Here is a 16203-nt window from a genome sequence, read left to right on the forward strand (position 1 = left end):
CGCTCTGCTGCCGGTGGCCTGGGTTGGGATCCCGGGCGCGCAACGATGCACTGCTCGTCAGGCCATGCTGTGGCAGCGTCACGCATAAAGTGGAGGAAGATGGGCACGGATGTTAGCCCAGGGCCAGTTTTCCTCAGCAAAAAGAGGAGGATTGGTGCGGATGCTAGCTCAGGACTGATCTTCCTCACAAAAAAAAAGAAAAAAAAAATATGGATTCAGGGGGCTGGCCCAGTGGCATAGCAGCTAAGTTTGCTCGCTCTGCTTTGGCAGCCTGGAGTTTCCAGGTTCGGATCCCAGGCGCGCAGACAGACACACCGCTTGTCAAGCCATGCTGTGGCAGCGTCCCATATAAAGTAGAGGAAGATGGGCATGGATGTTAGCCCAGGACCAGTCTTCCTCAGCAAAAAGAGGAGGATTGGCAACGGATATTAGCTCAAGACTAAACTTCCTTAAAAAAAAAAAAAAAAAATGGATTCAACTTGCCACCTCTTTCATAAAAATGTTTTATAAAAAAATTCTATTTACCTGATGTGGATTGTCTAAGATACAATGCTATACAGAGAGAGAAACAAAGAGTTAACTATCTGCAGGTAGAAGGCCAACAAATTTTTAATTCTCTAGGCATCCCCCCTAGATATTCACTTGGAAAGAAAATACAATTTTATTATTAGCCTGAGCAAAACAATTAGGAAGCCTGTTCCAAGGATTTCTATAATGTTTCCTAAAAGCCAAATAGAAAAGCCTTTCCGATTACTATCAGTTTCTGATTATCTGTACCTTTAGTCTCCTCATAAATATAGGAACTGAGTGTTGATTATAATGAAGGAGCCTTGATGCACTACTGTAAATGGCTATTCTTATTAATTACATACTAGCTTCAGATTATCTTATCAATTTTTTCTCTGATTAAGAGTAGTTTTCTAGGGGCCGGCCCGGTGGCATAGAGGTTAAGTTCACACACTCCACTTTGGCAGGTTCGCAGGTTCGGATCCCGGGCGCGTACCTACGCACCACTCACTAAGCCATGCTGTGGTGGCATCCCATATAAAGTAGAGGAAGATGGCCAGGGATGTTAGCCCAGGGCCAATCTTCCTCAGCAAAAAAGAGGAGGATTGACAACAAATGTTAGCTCAGGGCTAATCTTCCTCACATACACACAAAAAAGTAAAAAAGAAAGATTATTAAAAAAAACACAAATAAAAAACTATTTCAAAAAAAGTACTTTTTTTAAGTCACTCAAGTTTCTTAAAATGGTCTTGTAAAATGTTAAAGACATTCTGAGTGAACGAAAAACTTTAAATTTTTAAAAATTTTCTAATCTCCTGTCAAATGTAAATATTAGGTAAATGATTTCTCAACACTATTATAATTTATATAGAAAACACCTTTATTTCACAATGACATATTTTCTGTTGTTTACTCAGAGCAGTGCAATGTTTTAAGAATTATTTCATTTATTCAACAAATACTGAGTACTTATATGTATCATAGATTATCTAAGGCCATCAGGATTCATGATGAAAGCACATGTGGAGGTTAAATTTAGTGGGGAACAGGCCCTTCCAAAGATAATTCCAATATCATATATAAGCACAATAATGATGTAATGGGAAATTAGAAATACTGCCTGAGTAAAGTTCAAAGAATCACAGAAGGCTTTACTGAGGTACTAACACTTGAGGTGTATCTTGAAGGTACCAATATTTTCTAGCAGAGGGAAACAGGAGAGGCTGTAGGCAGAAGAAAAAGCAAGTGCTTGGAGAGGCCTAAGATGTTTGGGAAACTAAACAGCTTGATGTCTGTTTTAATCAATCTTAAGTGCAAGATGCTAAGTAGTTGGCAGAAACCTACCCAAGGTTATCTTTTGCTCCTACTCTCAAAAATCATGAAATTGGATTTATATGCTTTTAAGATAGCACCTTCTTCAATTTCGTAAGAACCTGTACCACTCCGTTTACCAGGGTACACAGGTACATCTGGTCTCTTTTACGAAATAACGATGATGATAAGAGACAGAACTTTTGTTTTGTTAACATCCTTACTTGCTCCCCGCACCAAAAGTTGTCAACCCTGGAGGTTCTCAAAAACGATTTCTTAAATCTGACTGGTCTGTGAAATAAAAGGTGGAAAGTAGGGGGAGTGTGACCACTGATCTAGGACATCTAAAACTTCACACATCCAAATTCAGTCTCATCTTAACCCCTCTACTGAGTCACCCTTCTCCAATTACTTCATTACATTATACATCATCTTTTTCTGCTGGGAATGTTCTTCCACCTTCACTAACTGGATAGAAACTCCTTATCTTGAGGAAGCCTCTCCTGATTAACCTCTCCATTCTTGCATTTACTATCTTTGCGTTTGTTATCCGGGTGCTTTGTAAGTGTGCTCAAGGGAGGTGTGTACATTCTGTCTCAATGATGGCATTGTGAACAGCGTTACTGATTGAACTCCTTCACTTTGAGACTAGAATCTGCAGGAAGAATGAACTGTCGAGATATTCTAGTTTCTTACCTGTACTTAAGTACCTGTTAACAAAATCAATAACCTGATGAGATGATGGGAGAAAACAAAAATCAGCAATAATACAGCAATACAGAGCAGTGGTTCTCAAAGTGAGTCTAGAGACCCCTGAGGTTCCCAAGATGCTTTCCAGGGTCTGCTAGGCCAAACTATTTTCATAATACTACGATGTTATTTGCCATTTTCACTCTCATTCTCTCATAACATACAGTGGAGTTTTCCAGAGGCAACATGATATGTGATGACATTATTATTCTTTTTTTTGTGTGAGGAAGAGTAGCCCTGAGCTAACATCTGTGCCCAGTTTCCTCTATTTTATGTGAGATGCCACCACAGTGTGGCTTGATAAGTGGGGCGTAGGTCCGCACCTGGGATTCGAACCTGCAAACCCTGGGCCGCCAAAGCGGAGTGCACCAAACTCAACCACTGTGCCACTGGGCTGGCCTCGACATTATTGTTCTAACAGCTGATGGAATAGGTACTGTGTATTCTTGTGTTTTCTAGAATTTTCTAAGGTAAGCTCTTAGGGTCCTCAATAACTTTTTTTTTTAAGATTTTATTTATTTTTATTCCCCACCCCCCCAAGCCCCAGTAGATAGTTGTATGTCATAGTTGCACATCCTTCTAGTTGCTGTATGTAGGACGCGGCCTCAGCATGCCCGGAGAAGTGGTGCATCTGTGCGCACCTCGGATTCGAACCCGGGCCGCCGGCAGCGGAGCGCGCGCACTTAACTGCTAAGCCACGGGCCGGCCCCTCAATAACTTTTAAGAGTGCAAAGATGCCCCGAGACAAAAAATATTTGAGAACCACTCATATAGAGCAAGGGATATGAGGAAGACAGTTTTCCTATTAAAAAAAAAAAAGAAAAAAGTAATGGTTTCTCATTTTCCTTCATATTTCCTACCAATCAACCCTCTCTAAAACTAAAATTTTCTAATACATTTGAAGAAAAGATGTGAAAGGAACCATAAATGGGTAACAGATTTAACTAGCTAGAGTGCTCTAGAGAAATATCTTGGGATGAAAGCATGTATGTTATGTATTCTGTTACTGACTAGAAAATTTCATTCCAAATAAGCAAGACTTCTGAATTTAACCTTTAGTCAAATTTATGTCCTGAACCACTAACAGGATTCCATTAAATTTATAGGTGCTCCACTCAAACTACACAGGAAAAAAAATTGATAGGCTCTCTCTAAAACACCTTTTAAAAAGCCTTCCATACTCATTCTTCAGTGAGTGAACACTGCACTCATGAGTCACAGTTATACGATCAAAGCCGGCTTTGATCTGCTCCTAACTAGGGGTAGCACCTCTCTGCTTAACCTTTGCCACTTGGTTTAAAAACCCGAATACCTACCTGTCAAGGGGGCCTAGGTAAACAGTCTAATGCCACATCAGCACAAATTGTCTGATTTGCTGGAAAAACAACTCAAAGTACATGTTTTGTCATTTCAAAAGTTGTGTTCAGCTAAATAATTTTAAGTACATCGGAGTTAAATATTTAAAGAACTCTTTCTGTGCAACCAGGATTTCCAGGCTCTGGGTACATTTTTGGAGCAATAGACAATGGCAGGAAAAAAAGGCATTTGGCCAGTCTCTTGGAAATAACTGGACTGGAGAGTCAAATTTCAATTATTCGTGGCAAGAGGAAGCAAAGACTATCATCAACTAAACTGCACGAATAATTGAAAACCGGTATTTTAGCAATTTCAACTTGGAGCAAATCTTAATAAGTACATGGATTATGTACCTGTCCTCTAATTTAGGTGCTAACAATAGTCATGACTAGGTCCTAATAAGGCAAGCTGGGAAGGAAGAAAAAAACCAAACATCTGAACAATACATAAACTAGATCATCGGCCACCGAATAGTTGACACTTAGATTCATGGAAACGAACTCTGTTCTTAATTAGTATCACTCTCTTCCAAGCATATCCAGCCTTAATTCCACTCAAAAAAATATTTACAATAAAAGGAACTATGTAATTTATACACCAGATAGCAGCATACATACTAAAGTTCCTTGATTTTTTTGGCAAACAATTCTTTAAGTATAAATGGCCACTTAAATAGAAAAGGCATAAAGCACCTACCAGGCACTGCCTCTAGACTGCCTAGTTCATAAAAAGATCATAATTAAATTAATGCTGACATCTAGTGGCAAGAAAGAATATCTTTCCTTTATAACGTTATCGGAATTGTAACTTATGATCCCGAACCAATGAATCTAAAACCAAAGATATTTCCAAATCCCCACAAAAGATTATCCATTTAATCTAAAAATTATCCATTAACCTTAAGCAAAGACAAGACTAAGAGAATAGTTACTAAAGCAGAGAAAAAACCTGTCTTTGAGATAGCAAACTGGCTGCAGAATCTTTGGGGGGGGGGGTGCTTAGAGGGTTGCTAAGGTCTCCTTATGAAAAATCTTTGCAACTACAAATTTGTATCCTTAAAAGTCTAGAAGAGATAAATGCTTAAAAATTAAGCATGCAGCTGAATATTCCGCTTGAAGGAGATGTCATTTATTAAACTGTGGGATGTGTTTTAACTCTGTCTCCTAGGATAGGCTGGTTCTCCCCCTTTAAAAATGTTTTTAATTTTTAAAAAAGTAAAACGACTAACAAATGAACAAAAAACCAGTTTTCCTCAAAACATACAAGAGAACTGTGAACATTTCAAGCTTTACAAAGCCATTGTCTGGCTGAAAGGCTCAATTCAATCAAACGTTATGCCCAGTTGCCAGACATAACGAATGTATAGCATAAATCTTGATCAAACACCATCCTGTATAAAAATTTGAGGGAATATGTAAGATTCTACATGAAATTCTAGGATGACGTGTCTTGGCAATTCAGGGACAATTTAGAAACATCACTTTTCAAATGAACCGTTTTCCATCCCTGCAGACTGGCATGGTTGAACTGCATGTTGACTAGATAAAATATCTGTTATCAGTTTGAATTAATATTAATAAGCTTTCTTTAAAAAATAAGTGTGATTTCCTTTCAAAAATGCAATTATAATAAATTTTAAACTGAAGGTGCAAACCTAAAATATGGTATAGTAATAAGAAAACGCTATACACAGCACACTCATATGTCTTTGTCCGCTTACAAACAATTCTGAGCACAGAATCAGCTTCTGCACAGAATCGGTTTGCAATCATTTCAAAATGTCCACCTCCTTCAATTTCCTTACCACTTATAAATTCACTGAACGGAAGCAAAAATAACTGAGTGAACTAAGACATCAAACCTTCAGGCAAACCTCTGGGGTGAAGTAATACCCCAATGGCAATTTTTAAAAAATAAATCGTTGACTCCACTACTGATTTTAGGGTCTAAAACCTCTCCTAAAGCTGGCGGGTGGGCGTAAACCATTGGAGTAGTTCGAAAATGAACTGCAAGAGAGCAAACCACCGTGTCAAGGGGCAAGTTGCTCCACTCGGGGTGGGAAGTGTCATGGGCCAGGCAAGGCCGGAACGGTCATTTCTCAGGGCTCGACTTTATGGGTCAACTGGGGCGCTGGGGTTGAGGCTACGCAGACGCGTTCCGAATTCTCAGAACCCTACCGGGTTTGGGGGGAACGGACCAACCCTACTTTATCCTCTCCAACAAGGAAACTTGGGTGGTTGGGGAACAATGCGTTAATCGGGCAGACAACCCAAAGCCGGCTGGGATCATTTCGCCTACTTGGGAGTTTTCTCCCCCAGCCGGCCGGGGGCTGGAAGGTGATATCTACAAAAGGCAGGCGACCAGCCCCTCGGGTGTCCCCGCTCAGCCTGGGCGGAGGTGGGGAGCCCAACTCCCGCCACCTCCCCGCCCACGGCCCCGCATCCAGGCGGGGGGCACGGAGCCCCCCCAGGGCGAAGTTCCCTCGGGCCGTCGCCCCAGCCCCGCCTGGAAGGGCGCGATCGGGACAAGCCCCGCGGACGGGCGCCGAGAGACTGGGGCGGGAGGGACGTGCCCCGTGCTCCGGCTGGGGCTCGCGGGGGGCTCCCTCCCCGGGGAACGCGCCCCCCTCTCCGGCCCTCCCCAGACCTCGGCCCGGCGGAGAGGGCGGCGGGGTCCCGCGGGGGCCTCACCAGGCGGAGCTGGCTAATTTCGTCGTAGGACATAAAGCTGAGGATGTTCTCGATGGCTACGATGGGCAGCGCCACCAGCGTGTTGTTTTGAGGCAGCTGGTCCGGAGCCAGCGCCGGGGCTGGGGGCGCCTGCGAGCCCGGCTGCGGGGGCTGGGGCGGGGGCGGTGGAGGCAGTCGCTGGGCAGAGCCGATGGCCGAAGAGGAGCCGCCGTCGCCGTGGCCGCCGCCTCCTTCCTCAGCCATCCGCTCCTCCGACGCCGCCGCCATCTTGGGGCTTTGATTCCTTCCCCCCGCTGCAAGGGGAACAGGGACACTTCCGGTCCGTCACTTCCTCCTCTTGAGCCTCCGGGGAGGGGGCACCTGGAGGAGGGGGCGGAGCCAATGGGATGACAGGCGGAGAGAGATGGACACATTACTGTTTGTTCAAGTGGAAATGAATGAAGATCATGTAAAGCCCTGGAAAGGTGATCTCCGTAGGCCCTTTCGTCTAAGATTGGAAACGACTTGAGGGCAAGAGAACCCTTGTCTTTTAAAGTTCACCTGTGCCGTTTTCTTAAAGTGCTTCCTGACAAAATAGGATAAATGATAAAATAAATGATAAACATAATGTTGCCTAATAAGTGTAGATGGAACGATGTAGTTAGAATATCATCTGTTTCAAGAATCATAGTAATCATTTATTTAGGCAAATAAAAAAGAATGAAGTATTGACTAAAACTACTTTCTGGATGCACCTTGAAAACATTATGTGAAATGAAAGAAACCAGACACAAAGGACCACATATTGCCTGATTCCATTTATATGAGATGTCCGAAGGAGCCAGATCCATAGAGACAGAAAGTAGATTAATGGTTTCCAGAGGCTGGAGGGAGTGGAGGAAAGAGGAATAATGCTAAAGGATGCAGGGATTTCTTTTTGAGGTGATGATATGTTTTGCAACTAGATAGTGGTGATGGCTGCACAACCCTGTGAATATACTAAAAACCACTGAATTGTACAGTTTACAGTAGTGAATTTTATAATATATGAATTATATCTCAATACAAAATTAATTTAGGCAAGAATCATCAAAAGATGCTAAAACTAGAAAGTAAAGGTGTGGTGTGGAATATAATATTTGCATAGCCTCAAAATAACTCCCCAGAATTACATATTAATTACAAAGATAAGAAAGAAGTTTACAGTAGAGAAATTTGGTGCACATCCCTGTAACCAAACGATCAAAATTAACATCATGAGTTATGGGAGGAATGAACATCAGATGCCTCCTGATAAAATATCTTGAAAAAGACATAACATGATGTAGTATTCCTGCAAAGAGAAATGCATAACCTGTATTTGAGGTCAACAAATCTGGATAACTGCCCTATACTCTTCAAAAATATTAATATCATAGAAGACAAAGACTAAGGATTTGTGCCAATTAAAAGAGTAAATTAAAGCCTAAGAAAGAAAGAAAGAAAAAAGAAACAAAAAAAAACCAAAGAAAAAAGGAGACCAAAAAAAGGATTAAAGAGACAAGAGATCTAAATCCTTAGGTGATCCTGGATTAGGAAAAATAGCTATAAAGAACCTTAATGTGACAATTGGCAAAATTTGAATATGGACTGTATATTAGAAGATAATACTGTAATCATATTAAATTTCCCCATTTGGATAATTTTATTGTGGTCTTGTAAGAGAATGTCCTTGTTCTTAGGAAATACACATTGAAGTATTTAGTGGTAAAAGGGCATGATGTCTCAATTTGCTCTCAAATGATTCAATAGATAGATAAAGAATGAGATTAATAAAGCAAATATGATAAATGTTAACAATTGGTGGATCTGGATGAAGGGTATATGAGAGTCCCTTGTACTATCTTGCAATTATTTCAAAATAAAAAGTGTTTAAATTTTGCTTAATATTTCCATATTTTTGTATCCTCATAATGTCTTATGACAGAGAAAGGTGCACACATCACTAAATTTTGAAACTTTCTGTTCTGTAGTTCTAGGTCTTAATCTTAAAGTTTCCAAAATGTCCTTTCCTTTGCCACTTTGGTTTGGACTCCAATTGTTGCACGGTAGTATGGAAACTGCAGAAAAAGCACTAAGCATGACTAAGGCTAAGGGAAAGAGTGTCAACTAAAGCAAGGAGATTAATTGGAGGTGGTGGTGGTGGTTGGCTTGTCAGAACTAGCATCCTTTCCCCATTCAGGGGCATGTAAATCATTGGTCATTTTTACCCATCATTGTTGCAGATTGTAAAATCCTCTGAAGTTGTTGCTTTAGTCCTTCTACCCCGGGGGTTGTTTAGCATTCAATAGATGCTTTATGCCTAAATGTGTCTGACACATTTGCATATTTATAATACGTTAGTTTTATCTTTACTAATAGGTTGTAATTTCACTCTTCTATTTAGGGTATTGCTATCTTTTCATAGACTCTATTTCAATTTGATCTGAAATGAATTTCATTTTCTATCTTGTTTCATTAAAGTTAGATACTTTTTTGGAAGGCTGGATTGAAATAGAACTTCTGTAAATGAAATCATGCTTTAAATACATTATGGGAGCTCATTATAAAGGAAAGCCATAGAAAATCCTTTACAAAAGGAATCGTTACTCCCTAACTTAATTTGTCTATTCTGTAAATCCATTAGGTTACATGCAGTTTTGTTTTGCTTGAAATGGCCTATGAAAGCCTTCCTACTTCCTTATCTCTCCACATGTGGTCAACTAGTTAACATCTAGAGCAGGCTGACTGCTGATCTAAACAACAGAATACAACTTTGGAAACAATTTAAGCCACTTCCTGCCGGTAAGCCTATTCAAATTGTCTTTTGTTTATGTATATTGGATCTGTGCCACTCTATTCCCTACACATTTTTTTTTTAATAGGGAAAACTTCAAAACAAATGGTTGCTTTGTTTCAATTACTGAAACCAATGCTCATTTTGGAGATGCTTTCCAATCAAATCAAATACTTGTAACTAAAACAAATATTTGAACTTTTAGGAGTAGTTCTGGGTTCTAAATGTGGTTTTATGCCAGCAAAGTATCATAGGACCTTTGCAAAACAGTGATCTCAAGTACAGGATGGACACGTGCACCTGAAGATCTATGTGTTTCTAGTTTCATATTTATACAAGGGAATAGTATTACCTTCCTTCTATTATCTCACAAAATTAATATGAGGATGAGCTGAGACAGCAAGTGGATGGTTTTGAATTCCTCAGATTACAGATGTTCAAGTCATTTTACTGTAGTGCAGACACTGTACGTTAACCTGGTCCCCCTTATCCATCTGCCTTCCTGGTCAGAGTGTGTGTTGGGGGGTGTGGATATTAACAAAAGTAACCTTAATTAAATTGGAATTGGGAAGGCCTGTAGAGGGAACTCTCACGCCCTAGCACACAACGTCAGTTACACTAAACAAGAAGAGAGGGACACTTGCATCTTTACCTTCCTTTACTACTGAAGGAAGATTTCTCTCCCCACTTGGCAACAGCCCAGCCAATAAGAAACACCGCAGCTCAGCCAATGAGAAGTGGTTACTGCCCTGAACTGTTACTTGCCCCCAATGGACTGTCTGTTAGAACAGCCCCTTCTTCTTCCTTTTTCTGTATAAAGGTAGCTTCCCTCCTTTGTTTTCTGAATTTGCCTATGGTTTGCCATAACATGCACAACCCCAATTGCAATTCTTGTGCCTATTCCCCAATAAACTCTTGTTGAGGGTAACATAACCTGTGAATTTGCCTTTTAAGTTGTCAGGGGATAGGTTGGGTTGGGTGCAGTGAGGTATGGTGGGAGGTGCTTTAAGCTGTTTAATGGCACCTCCGCAGGAAGATGGGCTTTATATGTGAAAAAGAGGAAACTAAAACCAGACACTGTTTTTCCTGTTTGTTAGCAGATTTGTAACATATATAGGAAGAAGGATGAGCTCAGAGACTAAAAAGAGTTTTGAGAGTTTCTATGGATTGTAATTAACTATGTTGTTTTTCTTTTAAATTGTAGTAAAAAAAAAAACCATAAAATTTACCATCTTAACTATTTCTAAGTGTACGGTTCAGTAGTGTTATGTATATTCACATTGTTGTCCAACCAATCTCTAGCACTCTTTCATCTTGCAAAACTGAAACTCTGTGCCCACTAAACAACAACTCCCCATTCGCCACTACTCCCAGCCCTTGGCAACCACCATCCTACTTTCTGTTTCCATGAATTTGACTACTCTAGGTACCTCATATAAATGGAATCACAGCATATTTGTCTTTTTGTGACTGGCTTATTTCACTTAGAACAATGTCCTCAAGGTTCATCCATGTTGTGGCCTGTGTCAGAATTTCCTTCCTTTTTAAGGATGTATAATATTCTACTGTATGCATATATGCCACATTTTGTTTATTCATTCATCCATCAGTGGACATTTGGGTTGCTTCCACCTCTCAGCTATTACAAATAATGCTGCTATAAACATGGGTATGTAAATATTTCTTCAAGGTCTTGCTTTCAGTTCTTTTGGATATATTGCCTGAGATGGGATTGCTGAATCATGTGGTAGTTCCAGTTTTAATTTTTTGTGGAACCACTATACCGTTTTCTGTAATAGCTATGCTGTTTTACATTCCCAACAGTGCGCAAGGGTTCCAGTTTCTCCACAGTCTTGGCAACACTTGTAATTATCTGTTTTTTGGATAGCAGCTATCCTAATGGATGTGAAGTGATATCTCCTTGTGGTTTTGATTTGCATTTCCATAATTATTAGTGATGCTAAGTATCTTTTCATATGCTTATTGACCACTTGCATATCATCTCTGGAGAAATGTCTGTTTAAGCCCTTTGCCCAATTTGTAATTGGGTTATTTGTTTTTTGTTGTTATTGAATTGTAGTTCTTTATATATTCTGGCTATTAACTCCTTATCAGATATATGATTTGCAAATAGTTTCTCCCATTTTGCAGGTTGCCTTTTCACTCTATTGATTGCATCCTTAGATGCACAGAAGTTTTTAAGTTTGATGTAATCCCGTTTATCTATTTTTTTCTTTTGTCACCTGTGCTCTTGGTGTCATATCCAAGAAATCATTGCCAAATCCAATGTCATGAAGCTTTCCTCCTATGTTTTTTTTCTAGGAGAGTTATAGTTTTAGATCTTACATTTAGGTCTTTGATCTATTTTGAGTTAATTTTTGTATGTGGTGTTAGAGGAGGGTCCAACTTCATTCTTTTGCATGTGGATATCCAGTTTTCCCAGGACCATTTGTTAAAGAGCCTGTCCTTTCTCCATTGAATGGTCTTTGTGCCCTTGTTGAAAATCATTTGACCATATATGAGAGGGTTTATTTTTGGGCTCTCCAGTCCATTCCTTTGGTCTACATGTCTGCCTTCATGCTGGTACCACACTGTTTTAATTACTGTAACTTTGTAATAAATTTTGAAATCAAGGTGTATGAGACCTCCAACTTTGTTCTTCAACTGTTTTTTAAGCCCCATCTTTTGACTAGATGAGAAGGTTCCTGTCATGGCCAATATCGGAAATTCTATCATTGGATGCATTCTTTTTAATGTAAAGCATTGACTCTAGGGAAAAAGAGCTCACTAAACTTGCCATTCAGCAAGTGTTTATTGGTTGCTAAATGGTTAAAGCACTGGTAAGACACTAAGATGTGTTTCCCACACCCGAGAGGATGTGAATCTGGCTGCAACATTGCTCACCACATGGATCCACTGAATTGATTCCATTGACCTGGCTGGCCGGACTGGTGTCTCCTTATTTCCTCAAATACCATCTTGCTAAAGTTGTATATTCAGTAAGGAAAGTTGAATTTCCTGGACTATTCATCAGACAAAGTGATTCAGCTGTGCTCTCCTGCCATTAGAAAAATGTGTAAACAAAAATGATGGGAACACGTAAGTAGGAGTAGTTAATTCTGACTTGAAGGATCAGAGGAAGCTTCACAGAGGAGGTTACACTTCAGCTTGACCTAGAGGGACGATGGTGTTGGGATGCTTACAGAGGCTTTCTTAATTAAAAAGTGAAGGAGGGTGTGAGGATACTTCAAATAAAAGGAACAGTAAGAGCAAATAACATGAACTATGTAAAACATCCAGAAGATGAGGGAAGTACGTGTGTGCACAGGATTTAACTCTGTAGACTAATGGTGATTGTTTTTGTTTTTAATTCTTTTAAAATGCTTGTGCCAGTTTTCAATTGATTGTCTTTGAACTCCAAAGTCACCCTTTTGGCCTGCTTTGTGAGAAAAGATACAGACCTTTTAAATCTTTTTCCTTTCTTGGGAGGCACTGCAAAAGGAAAGGGATTTGCTTACTTGTTCCAGGGTGCCAGCTTGGCAGCTCCTGCAGCATGTGGGCGGCTTCTCCAGCACCAGCTCCCGCAATGCATGGTAGTGTAGGGGAGAATGACTATCCTCTACCCACTCTGGGTCCTTTCTGGCTGGGCTACAAATTAAATTGATGTGAGACCGAATAGCAGGAGAAAATCAAACAAAGCTTTATAACATGTATACATAGGAGAAACCCAGGAAAGACGGGGTAACTTGACAAAATGGCAGAGGTTCTCATCTTAACTAGCATATTCAGGTAAAGACACAGGAGGATGTTGAGGGTAGGGAGAGTCAGCTATGGGAGATTACCAGAAAAGTACAGTAAACAAGAGTAAGGTTATTATGTAGATTTAAGTCCTTGCCTACTGCACTGACAAGTTTCTAGAGATGAGGTTATCCCTCCTTCTTCCTGGTACAGAGAGGGAGATTTCCCTTACAAATGTAAATGTTTGTATAAACAGAACTTTGATAAGAATGGGCTTAGCAAGGACTCTTCCAGTCTATTGATACCCAGAGTTATCTACGGTGATGGTCTATCCTGGGGACATGCCTCTTGTCTTAAATTCTTTTAGACAGTTAGTGGGGGAGGAGGGAGAGGTCAAAGTGTCTTTCAGAAAATAATCAAGGTAAAGAGACATATTTTGAGGTGGCCAATTCTGATCCCCCACAGTAGTCAGCAGCACCCAGTGGCCAGCAGCTTCCTCTGGCATCTTCTGCTCCTTTGGATGGTTTTGTAGTGAAGTGCCTCGTGAGACACCTCCCCGGAAACAGCTTTCCCTTGCATCCTAGAGAATAGACTTCTTGTAAGTTCCAGAGGGAGGATTTCCAGCAAGTTCTGCCAACACAGCACCATAGCAACTTCTCTGCCATCCTGTGAGTCACAGCTGTGCCCTCCAATAAGGTCTGGGTCTCAGTCCTGGGAGAACCTCTTCCTTGGATGCTGTATGTCAGCTCAAAGGATATGGCTGCTCCTTATGTTTCCTGCTCCTATATTCTTTAGAGTTCTCTCTACTGCTTACTAGCCAATCTCTTATTGTTCCAATCCACTGCTATAGTTATTAAATGTTGATATTAAACTTTCTCTATTCAAATTGCTGTATGGTTTCTCTCTCCTGATTGGACCCAGACTGACAGAGTAGAGAAATCCCTTTTTTACAATGAAAATCTTTTAAGAACCCTAATGCATAGAACAGATAAAAGCAAATCTTTTCTAGTTAAAGCCAGGTGCAAGGCCCAAGACTTACCCCCTTCAATCTTTCTCTTGTTCCCTGAGGTAGCTTCTCAAAAACCTACCACTCTGCCAACACTTGAAATCTATTGCTATGGGCAATTGGGAGCCATTTTGAGGTAGAGGAATGACTTGATCTGTTGTGTGTTTTGAGAAAATAATTCTGGTGATAATGGGAAGACTAGAGTGGAAGGCAGAGAGCTGGTAGGTTGGGATACCAGTTAGGAGGACAGTGTAGTAGTTAAGGAAAAATATGATTTTGGACCTGATTAGAGCAGTGACTTTTAGGATGGAAAAAAAAGATTCACAGAGAGTTAAAAATTGTTAAAATTGACAGGACTGAAAAAAAATTGACAGTATTCAATGGCTGGATGTTGGAAATAAGGTATTGGGAGAAGATAAGATGACACTGTTATATAAACTCAGCAATGAGATGAGTGGGTGTGCCATTAATGGTGATGAGGATTGCAGGCAAAGGCTCAGGTTGGGGGTGGGAGGAGAGAAAATGAGTTTGATTCGGGGCATGTTGAGATTAAGTGCCTGTGAGGCATCCAGAGAATTATAACAACAGCTCTAATTTATTTATTACTTCCTATGTGCCAATGATTGTTTCAGGTGCCCTAATTCTCTCTTTATTTTCTGTTTTTAAATGTACCTGGGATTTTCCTTTAATCGGGTACGGGAAGATAACAGGCACAGAGACAACTACCTACTTACAGTTCCAGAGAGGAAGGGGCACACCACGCCACCCCGTGCAAAGTCACGTGAGGAAGCACCATGATCAGTCAGGAGGCAGAAGGAACAGAAGGGAAAGTATGGCCCAGAGCCTTTATTGTGGTTTTTATGGGAAGGAGTGGGTGAAGCGCGGTAGGCAAGCTGAGCACGTTCAGGTTTGGATAGCTTGAATAATTTCAGCGGGGTCTGGGCTACAGGGGTTGTCTCCAGTTGTCTGGTACCTGGCCCTGGGTGATTTGAGGCAAGAGGATTGTGTTCTGGACCGCCAGAGGCTGATAAAAAGGAGGTGGATGGACTCTGCATTGATTGGTTTGCATATCAAAGATGTATTCAAAGGCAAGTTGTTTGCTGTCTCTAGGAATATGCTAACTCTGGGAGGGGGAGTCCCTCCCCACGTCCCAAAATCCCAAGATGTGAAAGCATCATAAAATATAGAAAATAAAAAACACGATTAATACATCCTCTGTAACCTCCCCTCTGCTGCCAATGATCTTCTCCTCCATTCTATTTCAGCTGCTCACTCTCATAGTCTTGTAATAGTCCTTGTCATTATCAGTAACTGCAACTTTTTGTATCTGTTACAAACATCCCAAACTCTGGCCGTCTCTTCCATCTTTCCAGCTCACTCTTTCTAATACATCAACATTGATAATCCTCTGAACCCACTGGGACCTACATCCACTGGTCACTAGCTTTATACTCACCCTCATCCTTCTCATAACATCCCTTCCCACCTAACTTTGCTTAAATTCCATTGATAGTCATTTTTGTTACTCCCTTGTAGAAGCCCTTTCCTGCTTTGTCATGCCTCCAGCTAAAATATGGTTGAAATGTGGTTAGCTCCAACTCTCTACTTACTCCTGCCTGCATTAGAGAGCTGAACATGATTGCCAAAAAATATGCAACTGTGCTGACTGTTCTCACTTTAAATTCATGATCATGACCCTTAGGTAGGCCTTACTGCTGCTCTGCAATCACTGTCTGTTTCCCAAGTTCACTTCTAAATGATTATTCTAAATGATTATTTCACACCTTCTCCTCTCTTCTCAAAACTTCAATACTCCGCCACCTCTCCACCCACATTCAGTTATTGACCTGGCTTCTTACTTCAATGACAAAATAGAAGCAATCAGAAGAGAACTTCCACAAGCTCCCATCCCACATCTACCCATCGACCTGCACCTACCCCTATATTCTGCCTTCTCTTTTGTTACTTTGGATGAACTTTTCTCATTCTCAGCCAAGGCTAACCTTTCTGTTTGCTTCTAGATTCCATCTTCTCTCCTCAACTCAAGGAAT

At 40.7% G+C, this 16203-nt stretch overlaps 1 protein-coding gene across 1 annotated transcript in view; it reads right to left on the reverse strand.

The window, feature by feature from the left end:
* Positions 1–6894, reverse strand: part of FBXO28 (F-box protein 28) — a 30151-nt gene extending 23257 nt beyond the window's left edge. Inside the window, exon 1 of the mRNA XM_058533640.1 lies at positions 6615–6894. Coding sequence (XP_058389623.1) covers positions 6615–6881 — 267 coding nt within the window. The 5' untranslated portion in view covers positions 6882–6894. The remainder of the gene's footprint in view (positions 1–6614) is intronic.
* Between the last annotated feature and the right edge of the window lie 9309 nt (positions 6895–16203).

The sequence above is a fragment of the Diceros bicornis genome, chromosome 38 (assembly GCF_020826845.1).
Source record: "Diceros bicornis minor isolate mBicDic1 chromosome 38, mDicBic1.mat.cur, whole genome shotgun sequence".
NCBI classification, from domain to species: Eukaryota; Metazoa; Chordata; class Mammalia; order Perissodactyla; family Rhinocerotidae; genus Diceros; species Diceros bicornis.